At 39.1% G+C, this 17,996-nt stretch overlaps 2 protein-coding genes across 2 annotated transcripts in view; one reads left to right on the forward strand and one right to left on the reverse strand.

Moving 5' to 3' along the window:
- The window catches only part of FAM178B (family with sequence similarity 178 member B), a 138,952-nt gene that overhangs the window by 112,404 nt on the left and 8,552 nt on the right, over positions 1-17,996 (reverse strand). The window contains exons 3-4 of the mRNA XM_044661039.1: positions 14,722-14,835; positions 14,456-14,605 (exon numbers count right to left, since the gene is read on the reverse strand). Coding sequence (XP_044516974.1) covers positions 14,456-14,605; positions 14,722-14,835 — 264 coding nt within the window. The remainder of the gene's footprint in view (positions 1-14,455; positions 14,606-14,721; positions 14,836-17,996) is intronic.
- Positions 1,076-1,810, forward strand: LOC123235017 (60S ribosomal protein L7-like 1). The gene has a single exon (XM_044661040.1). The coding sequence runs from the start codon at positions 1,076-1,078 to the stop codon at positions 1,808-1,810; it is 735 nt and encodes a 244-aa protein (XP_044516975.1).

Below are 17,996 nucleotides of genomic sequence, written 5' to 3' on the forward strand. Positions count from 1 at the left end.
ATACACCGAAGTACAAGGGTTTAAAAAAAAAGATATTTAACTATACTTTCCAACAATATTGAGTGATGGACATTATTCTCTCCATTTTACAGATGGGAAAACTGAGGTATTTGGGGAAGTTTAGCAAAAAAAAAAAAAAAAAAAGAGAGAGAGCTGAATGTTAGAAATGAGGTGAGAATCTAGAAGTCCTATAACCCTCAATCCTGGGCTTTATGCCATAAGCACTCTCAATGGACAGAATTAGCAAATGAGAGGATGTGGGGAACACAACCAGCATATCTGGATCTAGTTTCACAGAACAGCACTTTGTATTTTTCCAAAGCAAAGGAGATATCTAAGAATATGGGAAAACTGACACAAAATGCCTGGAGTCAAGGGGAATTTTGAGCAAGAAATAACAAAACAGGATTCAATATTGAATACTTAAAGCAACTGGCTCAAAGCCAACTCAGAATAATGACCTGACCTGAGCCTCCATATATAGTTAAAAGCATAAGCCTCTTCCTCCATTCAACCTCTCACCATGTTTCTCCCTTTTAATACATGCTCTCAAAAAAAAAAATGATTACTACAGGAAGAAAGGCTCTTTGATTACATGTTTAGCAATTTCCACAAATATGCAGGCTAGCCAAAGGGAAGTTAGGAAATCTAAGGAATTAAGAATTATGATATCATTGGTTTGAGAATTTCTTCCACTCAGGCAGGTTAAATCCCAGCTAGGACTTAGAGCAGTGATGGCAAACCTCTGACATGCATGTAGCCATTTTTGACAACACACAGTTGTATACAGAGAAGTATGGGGCCGCATGCTGAGGATGAAACATTTGCTGTAGTGTAGTATAGACACTCTGCACTATAGATGACCATTCTACCTATATTAATTTACCTATTTTGGTTTATCAAATACAGTTATATATTACAATTGTACACTTTTGTTATTTAAATTATAAATATCAGGAAATTATGGCTTTTTTTCCTCAAAGTGACACACCAGTCGAGTTATGCTCGGTTTTTTTTATGAATTTTAACACACCAAGCTCAAAAGGTTGCCCATCGAGTAAGAGAAGCAGGAAAGATGGCGGATCCTGAGCCCAAAAGAAAGATTCCTTTGGTTCCCGAGAATCTCCTGAAGAAGAGGAAAGCTTACCAAGCACTCAAAGCCACTCAGGCTAAGCAGGCACTTTTGGAAAAGAGGAAGCAAAAGAGAGGGACTCAGCTCAAATTTAAGCAGCTGGAATCATTTGTCCATGAATCCCATCGGGTTGTCCATGATGTAGCTCGTCTAAGGCGCCTGGATTCAAAGCCTGGGTGCTATGTGCTGAAGGATGGACATCACCTGGGCTTTGTGGTCCCGATGGAGAGGATTAATGGAGTGAGTGACAAGGTGATAAAGACAATAGAGGAACTTCACCTGAAGAAAATTTATAGTGGTGTCTTTGTTAAAATGACCCCATCTTCCTTAAAGAAACTACGAATTATAGAGCCTTATGTAGCCTGGGGATATCCTAACCTAAAATCTGTCCGAGAACTCATTCTAAAACGAGGACAAGCCAGGATAAATAATAAGAAAGTCTCCCTAACAGATAATACTCTGATTGAGGAGTATCTAGGGAAGTTCGGTATCATTTGCCTGGAAGATGTCATCCATGAAATCTACTCAGTGGGAGAGCATTTCCCTCGAGTCTCAAGATTCCTATGTCCTTTCCCCTTGTCCGTGGCCCACCATGCTGCCAAGAATAGAGTGGGCTTCCTCAAGGAAATGGGCAAACCCGGCTACCGAGGTGAAAGCATCAATCAGCTCATTCAATAGTTGAACTAGGCCCAGGATCTCAGAAGATTTCTATTTTTTCTGAGTTTATATCCAGTATCTTCAAAGAAGATTTCTTTTCTGCTGGAACTTTCTCCAGGAATTGATGAGTTGAGAAGAAAAAAGAATATCACCAATGTAGAAGGAATTTCTTTACCTTCTATATTCTTCCTTAAGGAAGAAACCACATTGGTTTATCCAGCCAGCTTCATCTTGGATTAAATACTAGTGACAAATGAAGAGGAGTGATTATACTTGCTATTCTGGGACTGGAAGCTAGATTAAACCCATCTCAGTTTTTCATGATGGCCTCTTGTCCAAGGAGCAATTAGCTGTTTGATCATCTGTGATTCTCTACTCTGAGGGTTGACTATTATAAAATATGCTTCATCACTCTGCTCTCCACTCAGAATAAGACAATAGGACCAGATCTGGAGTGTGAAATAACCTTCAAGTAGTGGGCCATCATCTCTTTGACACTTTTAATTGACAAGTGTAGATGACTCATTGGTCCTGCCTAGCATTTATGTTAGGTGGCTATGCATTGGCACCACTTTGGTGAGGTCCCATTCCTTGGGAAAATGGTAATTGAAGACTGTATGGATTATTTGCTATTGGGGTTATGACAAGGGATATTGTTTATCCTATACTTGTGGTTTAAGATCATACCCAGGTATTGCAGAGTTATATTGGATTTTGAGGTAGCCCAACCTGTTCTTATCATAACTATTCTGGATATTATAGCACACACACCTATTATTGTTTTAACTGGTTACATCATATACAAAATAAGATGGATATTTTTTCGTATTGATTATTGTTGCAAGATTGTGGTTACCTGGTATTTTAGAGATTCAGAGATGAAGTAATTGTTAATGCAAGTTAAAGACAATTTGGAGATGTATATGCAAACTGGTGGTGCTTATGGTTGAGCTCCTGGAAATGGCACTGATGGAAATACTGGTAAAGGTTAAATCTGAACATTCTAAGGCAGAATTGGAACAAAAGGCATTAAATAAGGGAGACAAACCGTTTAACCTTTTTCCCCTATGTGACCTTCTGGTAGTGAGAAATGATGGGATTTTTCATGTGAGACAGCACACTAGATTTAGATCAGAGGATGTGGAGAATTTGAAAAGGAAAATCCCTAACTTCCATGATGATGCTGGCAAATTTGTTAAAGATCTTTCAAGCATTTGTTTGACCCAGATTTTGAGGACTGTTGGTATGTTTTAGGGGAGATATTGTCCAATCATGAAAGAAATAAGTTTGTAGAAGAGACAAGAAATACTGAGGGGATGACACCATGGCCAGTAGCCTGGGAGGAATTGGATCTAAATTCAGTTCCAATTTACAGAATACTTAAATAGGCAAGGAAATCATTAAGGTAATGGAGAAGAATTCGAGACACCCCAATTCTTGGTCAAAATTTGAAAAAGTGAGGAGGACTATTCAGGAGACACCAGCTACATTCTTAGATTGTATTATAGAAGCTGCAGAAATTTACTTAGGCCTCAATGTCTTGGAAGATACCACCATTGAGCATATCAAGTGCATATTTGTGAGAAATGCTGTTCCCCCAGTGAGGAAGTTTTTCAGTGACAACTATCCAGATTGGGAACACTATCCAGATTGGGAACTTCTGAACCATGTAACTGGCATCCTTTTGTTAGTGTTCTTGTCTTTCAAATGTCACCTTAAAGACCATATTAAAGCTCTTTAACAACAACAACAACAACAACAAAAAAAGGTTGCCCATCACTGACTTAGAGTGAAGTTTAGAGAGGTAAGTGAATTCTCCTTCACACAGCTGTGAAATGTCAGAAGCTAGAGTTGAACCCAAGTCTTCCTGATTCCAAGTCCAACACATTATCCACTATGCCAGATTTCTTTTTCTTTTGGTAATAGTACATATCAGTAAACTATTTTGCATAAAGTCTTAGGCTAGAACATAGATTTTGAACCTGGAAGGTACCTTAGTGCTTATCTATTCTAATTCTCTTCTACAGAAGAAGACAGCTAAGTGGCATAGTAATTAGAGTACCAGTACCAGGCTTGAAGTCAGGAAGACTCATCTGAGTTCAAATCTCATCTCAGATGCTTACTAGCTGTGTAAACTTTGGCAAGTCACTTAACTCTCTTTGCCTTAGTTCTTCATCTGTAAAATGAGCCAGAGAAGGAAATGGCAAATCAGACTAATATCTTTGCCAAGAAAATTCTGAATAGGGTCAAGAAGAGTCAGACAAGATGGAAAAACAATTGAACAAAAACAAAGATGAGGAGAATAAGGCTCTGAAAAGTTAAGTTGACTTGCCTGAGGTAATATAGGAAGTAAATCAGAACAATATACATCCATCTTTGATAATTTGAATTTGAGCCAGCTTTGAACCAGCTGCTTAAAGTATTTAATTTCTCCCTGAAGATATATGGGTTTTGAAGCAAGTTTCATCTTCTACATATGTGCATACCTGATAAATAATGTCAATACCATATAGTTTTTCTTGAGATAATTAATATGAATTTTACAAAAGATAAATTGTGATGCTTCTCGTTTCTTATTATGGCCAAATGAGCCCAAGGAAAGTTCCAAATAGTACTTAAAATCATGACTCTAAAGTAAAAGTCCTCCATGGAAATTCCCTTTGTGTCATTAAAAATAACAAATCAAGGGGGGGCAGCTGGTTAGCTCAGTTGGATTGAGAGTCAGGTCTAGAGACGGGAGGTCCTAGGTTTAAATCTGGCCTCAGACACTTCCGAGCTGTGTGACCCTGGGCAAGTCACTTGACCTCCATTGCCCACTCTTACTACTCTTCCACCTAGGAGTCAATACACAGAAGTTAAGGGTTTAAAAATGTAAATAATAATAATAATAATAAATCAAGGTATTTTAAGTAGCTGGGAACAGAATACAACAAGGGGAAGTTTCCCTCAAATCAAACTACTATATTTCCTAAGTATGTTCAAGCAATTTTACAAAAACTATTCTCTTCTTAAATCATTTGAAATTCTGAAGAAAACCCTTTTATTCTGTTATAATGAAGGTTCCCCCTGAAAAATGCATCAATATTGGCATGCACTGCTAAACTATGAAAATACTGGCAAACCTAGATAAATTCAAATACAAGCTCACATAGATTCCAATGCACAAAAAAGGATATAGGCAAACACTGTGATGCAGAGAGATATAGTTAAGGATGCACACAGCTCAGATGCACAGATAGAGATATACAAAAGGCAGTCACATCTGCCTAACTATGCAAATTGGCAATGGCCCTGCCAAAGGGCATATGGTCAGGAAAAGAAATAAACACAGTGATTCTGAGACTATTTAGTTCAGCTCAAAGAGCTCAGCACTATGGCATTCTGGCTAAAGGGCACCCTGCCAGCTTCTCAATGGGGGAATTGACTGTATGAACCCCTGTTGGCTCAGATCAACACATTTCCAACTGATGCTGTAAGAAAGAAAGCCCACGTCCAGCCACATTTTTCTTCTGCCACAACAGCCTTAGAGGGCAATTTTTTTGCTAGAAGAATTAGCTCTCTCCCCTCAGGTTCAGAGTTGCTGAGTTGAACTACGATCTTTGAGTCCAGAAACAATAGAGAGAAAGAAGATGGTATTACTGCTGCCCTCCCTCTGAGGAAATGGCTTTCAAGGAATTCTTTGTCTAGAGCTGGAGGAGATACAAGGGATCTCCATTGCAGGTTCAAGCCAAGCCAAGTTCACTTAATTAGTCTCCACCTTGGTTCCATTCACCTTAGCTGAACTATGAACTATTTAACTTTATTCAGGAGAAAACAGAGGGATAGAGGCATAGACAATGTTATGGGCAGAAGACTCGAATCCAGTTGCCTACAACAACAGAAAGAAAGACCCTGACAGAACTATGACTAGCCCAGCCTTAGAGGAGCAAGGGGAGGGCTGAATGCCTGTAGAGAAAGCCACAATAAAATTAGCAAAATTCATGTCATGCCCAAGAAAATAAAATGGCCCTGAAATTTGCAAAACTCATGTTAGGTTGAAATGATGTGATCATTTCCCTGTGGGAACCCTTCTTATCCAGTCCAACCTCTCACCCCAGTGAGAATGCTCAAACAAGCAGCCCAAGAAGCTGTCCCAAGTCTGTCTGGAGATGAAGGCACAGGAACAGAAAGAACAACGCCTCCAACTAAGAGCAGATAACAGAGGCAATCTCTAGGCCTGTCTGAAGTGTGCCAAGTGCCTAAAACAGCTGTCAAACTCTGATCATTCCTTTCCAGAGAGGCTTTTATCTCAGCACTCAGAGATGAGGGAAAACTGCTTGTGCTAGTACAATCCACTAGTGGAGGAAAGAAAGATGGAGAAAGGAATTAACCAAAAGCTAAAAATACTGAAAGACTGACATGAGTCCTCTCTGGTCATGAACCCTAAAAATCATGGGACCTTTCCATCTGATTGGAAGTTGAAACTGTCCATATGTGTCTCCTTGAGAGTAGGGACTGTCTTTTCTATTTGCATCACTGGTTCTTAGCACAGAGCTTTGCATACAGTAAGTGTTGCTGCTCACTCATTTTAGTAAAACTCTAGATTTCATGGTGATAGAGAAGAATGCTTAGTGTCTATTTTTGAAATGGCCTGAGGAAAGTTGGTTCTCTTCCTTATCTCTTGTTTCACATTGCAGACAGTTATCCCAGGGAGTAGCCACCCCAGAGTGGTTTGGGAATCTGAAATAATCAGGACTAGATAAGCACCTAGTACAGTTGCTAAAAACTGTACTAGGTGCTTATCTAGTCCTACATCTAGCATCTGTAAGGTTTGCTAGATGTAAATTTAAATAAAATGCCTAAGAAAAGAAATAAATATAAGCTAAAGTTTTTCCATCAGGTAATGGGCTTCCCCTCAACAGAGGACTTCAAGCTGGGTGGTCACTTCTTGTCTGACTGTGAGTTCCCTTCCAACTCTGAGATTCTCTAATTGGATGATGTCTGCTTATGTTCTTTCTCTCTCTCTCTCTCTCAAAAAAAAAAGATAAACAAATATTACCACAAAGAGCCAGAAAACTGATAACCCTGAGGAGCACTTCCTTAGCTAACTCCTTTATTAGTCAGTAAAACAAGCCTGGTCATCCTCCAGGCCCTGGTCTCTTTGAGGCTATTTGATTATCTTTTGAGGTATTTGCAGTAGGTGGGACAGCCCTGTCCATGTTCCATAACTGAATTCATTTCAAACCTGTTTCTAGGAAGCTTTGAAAAGGAAAAGAAGTTTGTTGTTATGCAGAAACTGGGATTGCTGTGGTCTCAAAGGGATATGGCTCTCAATCACCGTTTAACATTAATGATGTTTTATACAATGGACCATCTACTTTCTCATGCCTGCTGAAATATTCATGAAGGAATACCCCAGGTGGCCACAGGTGCTGACAGGACAAGCTCAGAAGCCTGCATATATGCAAGCACTAAGCAATTCACATAGAGTGGCTTAGGCACGCAAATATTTGATAGAACAAATATACTTACTCACACTCCCCCATGCAGATATTTATGCAGAGAGGTACCCGCTACTGCCATACACACAGTGTGTGTGAATGGGAAGATCTATAAATAATGTAGCAAGCAATCTCCAATCTTATTACCCAGCCACCAAAGCAAGTTTTCTTACTCCATTTGAGTAAAATAAATGCACGATGAAGTTGAGCCTGAACCTTCTATTCTATCAGACAGAATGAAACTCTGCCAAGTAGAACAGAAGTTTGGATAGCAAGCACTCAAAACTTATTGAATCATCTCCTCTCTCCTCTCTCACTTCCCTTCTCACCATTTCTCTCCTCTTTCTTTTCATTCTCCCTTCTTCTTTATCCCCTCCTTTTTCCTGCTTTCCTGTTAGCCTTGCCAATCACATATGCCATTCAAAGGCCCACTCTACCCACTCCCAACTAACCACACAAATTTTTCCATCCCAAGCAGATTTTCCACATTTGTTCCCTTCCCCATAACAACCCAAGGGTCAAGAAAAGATTTAGCTATCTTAAAGTCTTTATCAATGTAAAAGGTTAGAAAATGCTTCAATCATGAACTGATCCAACCATTTGGAGGGCAATCTGGAATTCTGCCCAAAGAGCTATAAAATTACATATATGGGGGCAGCTGGGTATCTCAGTGGATTGAGAGTCAGGCCTAGAGACAGGAGGTCCTAGGTTCAAAGCTGGCCTCAGACACTTCCCAGCTGTGTGACCCTGGGCAAGTCACTTGACCCCCATTGCCCACCCTTACCAGTCTTCCACCTATGAGCCAATACACAGAAGTTAAGGGTTTAAAAAAAAAATTACATACACGCTTTGATCCTGTAATACCACTACTAGGTCTATATCCCAAAGAGATTTAAAAAAGGGTGGGGAGGACCTACTTGTACAAAAATATTTATAGCAGCTCTTTTTGTGATGACAGAGAAGTCCATCAATTAAGGAATCACTGAACAAATTGTGGTATATGATGGTGATGGAATACTACTGGGCTCTAAGATAATTGCAGAAAAAGCTGGAAAAACCTACATGAACCGAATTAATATGAAATAACCAGAGCCAGGAGAACTTTGTACTCGGTAACAGCAATACTGTGGAAGGATCAAATGTGATAGACTTAGCTATTCTCAGCAATACAAAATGATTTGGGACAATTCTGAAGGATTTATGACAAAGAATACTCTCTATCTCCAGAGAACAAACTGTTGGGATCTGAAGGCAGATCAAAGCATACTATTTTTCATTTTAGTTTGTGTTTTTATTTGAGGATTTTGGTTTTATGTGAGCATTCTCTTACAAGGATTACCAATATGGAAATAAGTTTTACATGATAACACATACCATCTTCAGAAGGGGGGAGGGAAGGGAAGAAGACAATTTAGATAATATAATTCTGGAAAATGTATGCTAAAAATTGTTATTACATGTAATTGGGAAAATAAAATATCAAAAAAAGAAAGAAAGAAATGCTTCAACAGACAATCAGAGCCTTCTGGTGAGGTAGTAGGACTAATGAGTTTTATTCTTGGTCTAGCCTGAAGGAAAAAAAGAATGTTGGGACTTCCCAACTTTATTCTATCTCTCCTCAAATATAAGCCCATAATTATTCTTCATGGTCTTCACATTCAGATTCTCCAATCATCCATACAGATAGATGTTGTGCTCAAATCTTGCCTCTAACAAATGCCAGCTATGTGATTATGTGCAAAAAATTTAACTTTCAGGGGGCAGCTGGATAAGCTCAGTGGATTGAGAGTCAGGCCTAGAGACAGGAGGTCCTGGGTTCAAAGCCGGCCTCAGACACTTCCCGGCTGTGTGACCCTGGGCAAGTCACTTGACCCCCATTGCCCACCCTTACCAGTCTTCCACCTATGAGCCAATACACAGAAGTTAAGGGTTTAAAAAAAATTCAACTTTGGGGAGCCTCAGCCTTGTCATCTATAAAATAACAATCATGATACCTGTTATACCTACACGATCTTGTGTATGCATAACCTCTGCTTAAAGCAGCTTCTGTTTTAACAACTCTATTTTGTTTTTTCCTTAAAACTTCTTGGATTTTTTTAGATGCCAGAAAAAAAAAACTCCAATAAATTTGAAGCTGGGATTATCTCTGGGCATAGAAATGTCCTAATGTTGTGCAATGAGTGGAACATTTGAAAAAGAGAATCACCATGCTTTGCAAAAGAGAGGAGACAATGGCAGTTGTGTGTTGGGTTAGACCCAAGGACTCCTAAGGGCTTTAGAACAACCTTAGGAAGAGACACTGAAAGGACATCTGATCATGGACCTTCTGGTAACCATCTCATGGACAAAATGGGAGCTGGAATAGTGAAATATTTTCTCCTTCCACTGGAACTGGGATGATGTTCCAAGTGCTTCTCTACAAATGTCTTTGAGTGGACTTTTGAAAAACCAAGGGTAGAAGACGACTAGGTAAGGAGAGCTGGAAAGTTTAGATCCTAACAAAAGCAAGTGGCTCTAGATTACTCTATCATAAATTTTAACCCTGTTAACTATTTTACTTCAGAAAAAAAAAATCTATGTGTAAATGAATAATCTTTCTGGGATCATGATAATATGGGAAAGAGATTAAAATCTTTAGAGAATGGGGGCTAGAGTTAATTGATAAATTATGAATTATTGTTGAGATTTGGTCATACCCATAGTTTAGATAAGAGACTAGAAAAGGTATGAGGAGGGAAAAGTTAGGAGATAAAGAAATGGCAGTCCTGATTTTGTACATACCCAGTGAACTGTTGATTCAGGACTGAAAATGCCAGGGATGGTCACCCATGCACAGTTGCTTCAACTGTTAGTTCAGGGCATACAGTGCTACCAGGTGGTTTTTTCTAATATACTCATGATAAATTTGCATGAGGGGACTCCTGAAGGCTTTAGGACAGCCCTAGGAGGAAACACTGTGAGGACGCCTGACCATGGGCCTTCTGATGGCCATTCTCACAGAGGTATCATGCAATAGATTCACCTGGATGGCCTGTGACAAAGTGGGATCTGAGGTTATTCCAGTCATATGTCTCTTGGTGCCAGTGTAAAGCACTGTATGGGGAGGACACTGGGAATCTCTGCCCTTTTTATGTGTTAACATACTTTGCAAATTTTAATGGGTTCAGTCAATGAATTTAAAAGACAAGCACAAGGAAAAAATAAAATATCAAACATATTTGTTTATGTCATTTCTCCCATTTAGAATGTGTTTTCCACTTTATTTAAGCAAATCATAACCATCTCAAATACTATTTCCTTCATATAAACTCTAGTCCACATGGACCTCCCCTCTTCCTAATATCCTATAATATTTGTTGTCTGCCCATCATATCTGGGTCTTAATTAGAATTGTAGCATTATTCTTTAAATGTTCACATATGGTGGACAACTAGGTAGCACAGTGGATAGAGAGAGCACCAGGCTTGGCGTCAGGAGGACTTGTGTTCAATTCTGACTTCAGACGCTTCCTAGCTGTGTGACCCTGTACATACCACTTAACTTCTATTGCCTAACCTTTGCTGTCTTTCTGTCTTAGAATTCATACTAAGACAGAAGGTAAGGGATTTTTAAAAAAATGTTCATATTTGTAACATGAGGTTTCTGCTTTCTACGGAATCTCCTGTTTTACATAGAAACTAGAGAGAGAAAGGCAAGCGGGTAAAAGGAAGGTTACAAGTTTATGTCTCATGGGGAGGAGAAGAGAAAAAAGCTACTCCGGTGCAGTCTGCCTGAGTCACAAGATGGTACTCCAAATCCTAAATTACTGGCCAGACTCCCTTTCAGTTTTTCTCACATGCACAGGAAAGATTTGCTTATATTCCTTAGCTTCTAGCCTTTCTTTGATGTCATATAAAATAAAAGCTCATATTGTGCCCCTTCCTATTCTTTCACTTCTTTGAATTATTGTTCTTTCCTTCCCCTAATGAAAGGATTCAAGAAGAGAGAAACAAACAGAGGTTTCTAATTCTCCTGGAAGAGGAACTTAGGTGCCTCTTTCCCTCATGAGGGATCTTGGATTAGCTCTTGTTTGCAATGGGGCAGAAGACACCAGAAAAATAAAGGGATGTTATCTGTATACCACAATGTCCTTGCCTTCATTTCCTGCCTTCCTATTATAGATCCATTTGGTCACTTGGAATCTTAGCAGAGAGAAGGGTATGCCAAGATAACACATGTAAAAACAGTGCCACCCAGCCCCATACCAGCAGAAGTTATAAAAAGGTGAAGAGGGGCATCTAGGCAGCACAGTGGATAGAGCACCATGCCTGTAGTCAGGAAGAGCTGGGTTCAAATCTGGATTCAGGCATTTCCTAGGTGTGCAACCCCAGGCAAGTCACTTAATCCCCATTACCTCGTCCTTACTGCCATTCTGTCTTAGAATTGATATTTTAAAAGGAGGTAAGGGCTTTAAAAAAAAAAAAAAAAGAAATTTAAGGAGAGCTTCTAAAGCTCGAGAAGGAAGCCTAGTAACCACGGGTCAAAGCAATTAGCAGTTAAGAGAGGTTGTGATGGAGTTATTATGACTGCTGACTATTGTTCTTCCTCTGTTGGGCAGGCAAACTGGAAAAGCTGATTTCCTTGTTAGTCAATGTATCTGAGACAGGGAGTGGAAGTCCTTTACAATCTTCCTTATTCTACTTTGTTTTTAATCCATAATCCCCAAATGGGGATATAACCTCCCTAGTTTTATCCATATTTCTTTCATAAGTCATGAGAACATATGGATAGGATTCCTTCCAAATGCACCCAAATATTTGGCAGCTAGGTGGCATAGTGGATAAAACCTGAATTCAGATCTGGCCTTATGACCCTGGGTAAGCCACTACCTCAGTTTCTCCATCTGTAAAATAGGGATAATAATTATCAGTGATGCTGAGGATAAAGTAAGATTATGTTTGTAGAGAGCTTTGCAAATCTTAAAGCATTAAATAAATGCTAGCAATTATTAGTATTATCTGGGAGTGCAATCAGGAAGAGTGCTAGGAGATTACTAGAGGCAAACATTAATTTAGAATTGATATGAGATTAAATGAGTCAACATATGTAAAGCCCTTTGCAAAACAAAGCACTATTATTGTTATCTTCCTTTTCATTTTATTCAGTGAATGATAGAATACAGAATCATAACATGTCAAGTGACTGCATTCATGAATGCAGTGGACAGTGATCTGAAATTGGAACCCATTCAGGTGTAGAACAGATTTCATATTTTGATATTTTGAGTAATAGTCTGTTCCATTCCCCAGATTAATTCCAGATCTTTCCAGTGAAGGGTTAATTTAAATTATTTATGGTGGTGTGGGAGCAGCCTAAGTGTTTCCAGACTGATTGCTCCCTAGGTAAGTAGGGGTGCTAAAGCCTCTTAGGAGAGATGGGGCCATCCCAAGCATGTGTCATAGCAAAACTGTACAGGCTCAATCAAGTACAGCACAATTATTAGCCAATCAGAATTTTACACTACTTCTATGGATAAATACTTCTATAATACTATCTTATTTGAGAGGCTATAAGAAGATAGCACTTAAGCCACATAGCCAAAGGGTCCTAAATGAGAACTATAAAACTTTTTTGTTCAGTCTTTTTCAGTTGCATCTAACTCTTTGTAACCCCATTTGGGGGTTTCCTTGACAAAGATGCAGGAGTGGTTTACCATTTCCTTCTCTGGCTCATTTTACAGATGAGGAAACTGAGGAAAAGAGGGTTAAGTAACTTGCCCAGGATCACACTGTAAGTGTCTGAAGCCAGATTTGAACTCAGTAAGATGAGTGTTTCTAGCATTCTATCAACTGTGCTTCTTAGTTGCCCCTATAAAGACTTTAATTAACAATTAATGATTTATCAAATGGCTCATTCATGACTTTATTCCTATAGTAGCTCCCCTTTCCCAACTTCCCTATGGACCAAAAAAGTATTACACACAGGTAGACCAATTGAACTCTTTACTAAATTAATTTTAAACTAACAAAGAATAACTTTATTTATTTATTTAAAAACCCTTATCTTCTGTCTTAATATTGATTCTAAGACAGAAGAGTAGCAAGAGCTAGACAATCAGGTTTAAGTGACTTGGCTATGGTCACACAGCTAGGAAGTGTCTGAGGTCAGATTTGAACCTAGATCCTCATGATGCCAGACCTGATGCTCTATCTACTGTGCTACCTAACTGTCTCCAAAGTTCTTTAAATGAGGCTCTGATGCTATAGCAGTCCCTAGTACTCTACTCTACACACATATACTCTCTTCTACAACACCTCTCTTGGCATTTCTGAGTGAAAGCTCACAGACCACGGCTGAAAAACACTTACTGAAATCAAAGTCACAAAATGGGGAAATGGAATCATATCACCACTTGGAAGCTGGTAAGCAGCGTGACTTTTGACAGTGATGACACTTATTTCTGGGCCAAATGTTAAGGGAAATGCACAGTCTGATGAGTAGTAGGATGGTCACCAGAGGCTCTGAAGTCAGAAGTAATATTCTTCCAGAGGCCATTGATGATACATCCAAGCTCACTGCCCATGCTACTGCTGGTGCCTCCAACATATTTCTTTCTGTTGGGCTTCCTCGGTAGCTCCAGGCTTGTTTTCAAAAAATGGAAGCCACTATTTTCATTTTTAAATGTCTAGTTGAAGCCCTGTATTAAATAACATTAGGCACTTCTGGCTAGGTTAATCCTCTGAAGCCACACAGACCAAGCACAGTTTAACCTTGTGGCATCTTCAGGATAGAAGCAGGTCAGGAGGGTGGAAAGGCAGTAAAAACTAGAATCTCACCAAGGAGGTAATCCACATGTAAGTCATGACTTCCTAAAGGACTGTAAGCAGCTGGAGGGGGAAGTATTATCTTCTATCCTTCTTCTGAAACACCCATAATGCTTAGTACAGGGCTATACACTCAGAAAGTTACTCAATAAATCCTTGTATTGATGGGGAGAACTCAAAATGAGGCCACAGGAAAAAAAAGTACCTTTGAAGTCCTTCTTATGTTTGCTTTCTGTTGTACTTGATTCCCTAATTCTGAATATTCTCAAAAGCCAAATAACGTCCCCCACTAATTACTGTCCAAGGCAGCATTGAAATGCTGCCTCCCACCCCACCCATTTATCATATGTGGACCTACTTCTAACTCCATTCCTTATATTTACCTGAAAAAGAGTTCCTCTAGACTATTCTGAGGTACCAGATTGGTACAGTCAAGGGTGCAAGGCAGGTGGTTCTGTGACAAAAACACAACCTCACCTGGATGAAGTGTTGGGATCATATATAGCTTCACACAGAATTTCTCTACTAGCAACCTAGGAAACCAATAAAACAGAAAGCCAAAGAAAGAAACTATTAGAATAATATATTTTTTAAACTCGGCATTCACAGGATGGTTTTCACCAACTATTTTAGCATATACCTCTCCTACCTATGCTCAGGTGTAAGTATTCCGTAATCATCTTCAAAGTTCTTAAAAGGAGCAAGAGCAGAGTCACCTCCCAGAAATGAATTCTCCCACTCATCTCGGCCCAGGATCTGATTCCTATGGAGCAGACAAAAGCCATGCAATAATCACTAGATGTTAGGGGTAGCCAGGCCTGGAGATGGGAAGATTTGGGTTCAAATCTGGCTTCAGATACTTCCTAGCTGTGTGACTCTTGAGCAAGTCACTTAGCCTCAATTGCCTAGCCTTTGCTGCTCTTCTGTCTTAGAACTGATACCGAGACAGAAGACAAGGGTTTAAAATTTTTAATTAATTAAAAGATCATTAGAAGTTGTTTCTGGACAACTACTATTAGTACTAGTACCAGGAAGGCAGGCAGAAGCCATAGCAGAACTCACAGCTCACATTCCTATTTGGTATAGATACTACTCTTTCAGGAGTTATCCCAAAATGAATCCTTAAAGTGACTTTCTGGCAGACTAGGGATCACTGGAGTTTACCAAAGGACTGTTAGCAGCTTTTGGTATGGAAGCATTGTCAAATATGACTAAGTATCATGATTCCCAACTTTCATTCATTCATTCATTCATTCAATAAATACTTGTTGAGCATTCTATATAATGTAAATGAAAGACAGGACAACATGGTAGATAGAGTGCTGGACCTAGAATCAGGAAGAACCTGGGTACAAATCCCATCTCTGACATTAGTACTTTGACCATGTCCAAGTCACTTAACCTCTTGGTGCCTTAGGTAACTCTTTAAGATTTATCTGCCAAATTACAGATGAGTTATATTTTTGTGAAGGGACTTCCCATACCCACAAAATCCCAGATAATCTGACATATATTATACCTTGGTGTTTTTCAGTCATTTCAATTGTGTCTGACTCTGCATTTGGGGGTTTCCTTAGCAAAGACATAGGAGTGGTTTATCATTTCTTCTCCAGTTCATTTTGCAAATGAGGAAACTGAGGCAAACAGGATTAAGTGACTTTCCCAGGGTCACACAGCTAATTAGTGTCTGAGGCCAGATTTGAAACTCAGAAAGATGAGTCTTCCTGACTCCAAGCCTGGTACTCTGGGCACTATGGTGCCACCTAGCTGCTCATAAGTAACTATGAAGGGTAGTTTCTGAATAAGCAGCAGAGGCCTGGGTAGAGATAATGTACTCAAAGAATGCAGAAGAGGGAACAATCTCTATGGCATGGCCTGACCAGAGAAGGTTTCCTAGAGAAGGGAAAGACAGAGAGGCAGAAGGAAGGTATTCAAGAGAAGGAGTACAGCATGGCAAAAAGGTAAAGGTGAGAATAAACAAAGTGGTTCATTGTAGAGTAGGAGGTTCACTTTGGGGAGTAATGACAGTACACCCAGGAATGAGGATTCTGTGAAAAGAGGGACTTTGGTGATTTTACTATCTCCCCAGGAGGGTCCTTGTAGGCTTTCAAAGGAAAATTGTTCTATTGCCTTTATTTTATTCTAATTAACTAAGAAAGAATATTTTTCCATGGTTACATGATTCATGTTCTTTCCCTCCCCTGCTCCCTGCTCCCTGCCCCCTCCCCAAGCCAATAAGCAATTCCACTGGCTTATACATATTTCTATTGTGTTTATATTACTGATTATGAACAGAGTGATCACACATAATCCTTTTAAATAAGTAACTGTAATTATAAGTTTTAGAGTTAGACCTAGTTATTAAACTAGTTGGGTATAAGATATCAATTTTAGCAATATAATATTAACTATAGTATTGGAAAATATATAGCTTGATGTATTAGAATATTATAGCAATTAACAATGTTAAGGAAAAAAACTTTAGGTCTGTGTAATTATCTAGGGAAGCTGCTGAAACCCATACGGAGGGAGGCGGGTTCATTGAGAGCGGAGAGTGTACAGCTGACCAGATAAGATGGTATGAAACAATTTTGTTTTCTTCAGGCGATATTTGATCCTTTAAAGATTTATGACACTATAGGCTCCCCAGAGTAGTGTGGCCAAGAAGTTACTCTGACCTAAGTAGGAAAGCGGAAAGCCAACTTTGTATTGAACTTTGAGGACTTCATAGCAAAATGTTCCAAACTCTTGTTAGCAAGCACCATTGCATGTTTCTTAATATCCTCTATACATGCTGCTGTGTTAATGACTTATGCTAATTAGTTATCACAAGCCCATAAAATATACTGTTGGACCTCTATATGGGGTCTTATCACAACTGGGTGTGATGAGTCCTCCAACTTATTTTGTACCCACAAGAAAATGAAGTTGGATTTTCAGCTTATAATTTTGGCCCAGATCTCTTATTCTTTTACAGCATTTACCAGGCAGCCTGAATATTACTTTTTCACAAGTTTATAATTGTCATACCATTAGCAGCAAGGGGGAATATGAGGATTTAGTACTAAGCAAAAAAAATAAGAGGAAATAGACTTGGGGATTTAAGCCAAAGAAGATAGTTGGGACACAAAGGCCTGGAGAAGAGAGATGGAAAATCATTGCTTTGACACCCTCCTTCTCTGTTTTGGTTATTTATCTGTTATATATGTCTGTTATAAGTCAGAATTTATTGAGCATTTACAGTAGGTTTAAAAAATTTTTCTCAGTTCAGAGTTTATTTAATTTGAACTGGGGTGGGGAGTAAGGAATAAATTAAAGTATATTGTTCTGGTGAAATGGGCCTAGGTAATAATTGCATCAGATATTTGCACTGAAGTTTTTACTTGAAAAAACAATTTTTTAAAAGTCTGAACACTCATTTTTCACTTAATGAAAGACCCTTTCCAGGTAACAACTTTACTCATCCTTCAAAATCCAATTCAATTCTCACCTTTCCCAGAAAGCTTTTTTTTTCAGACATTTATTAATATTCATTTTTTAACATTTATTAATATTCATTTTTAACATGGTTACCTGATTCATGCTCCTCCTATCCCCTTCACCACCACCCCCGCACTCCCCCCACCCATGGCCGATGTGCATTTCCACTAGTTTTGTCATGTGTCCTTGATCAAGACCAATTTCCAAATTGTTGGTAGTTGCATTGGTGTGGTAGTTTCAAGTCCACACCCTCAATCATGTCCACCCCGACCCATGCATTCAAGCAGTTGTTTTTCTTACATGTTTCCTCTCCTGCAGTCCTTCCTCTGAATGTGGGTAGCGTCTTTACCATAAATCCCTCAGAATTGTCCTGGGTCATTGTATTGCTGCTGGTACAGAGGTCCATTACATTCAATTTTACCACAGTATATCAGTCTCTGTGTA

The sequence above is a fragment of the Gracilinanus agilis genome, chromosome 2 (assembly GCF_016433145.1).
Source record: "Gracilinanus agilis isolate LMUSP501 chromosome 2, AgileGrace, whole genome shotgun sequence".
Taxonomy (NCBI): Eukaryota; Metazoa; Chordata; class Mammalia; order Didelphimorphia; family Didelphidae; genus Gracilinanus; species Gracilinanus agilis.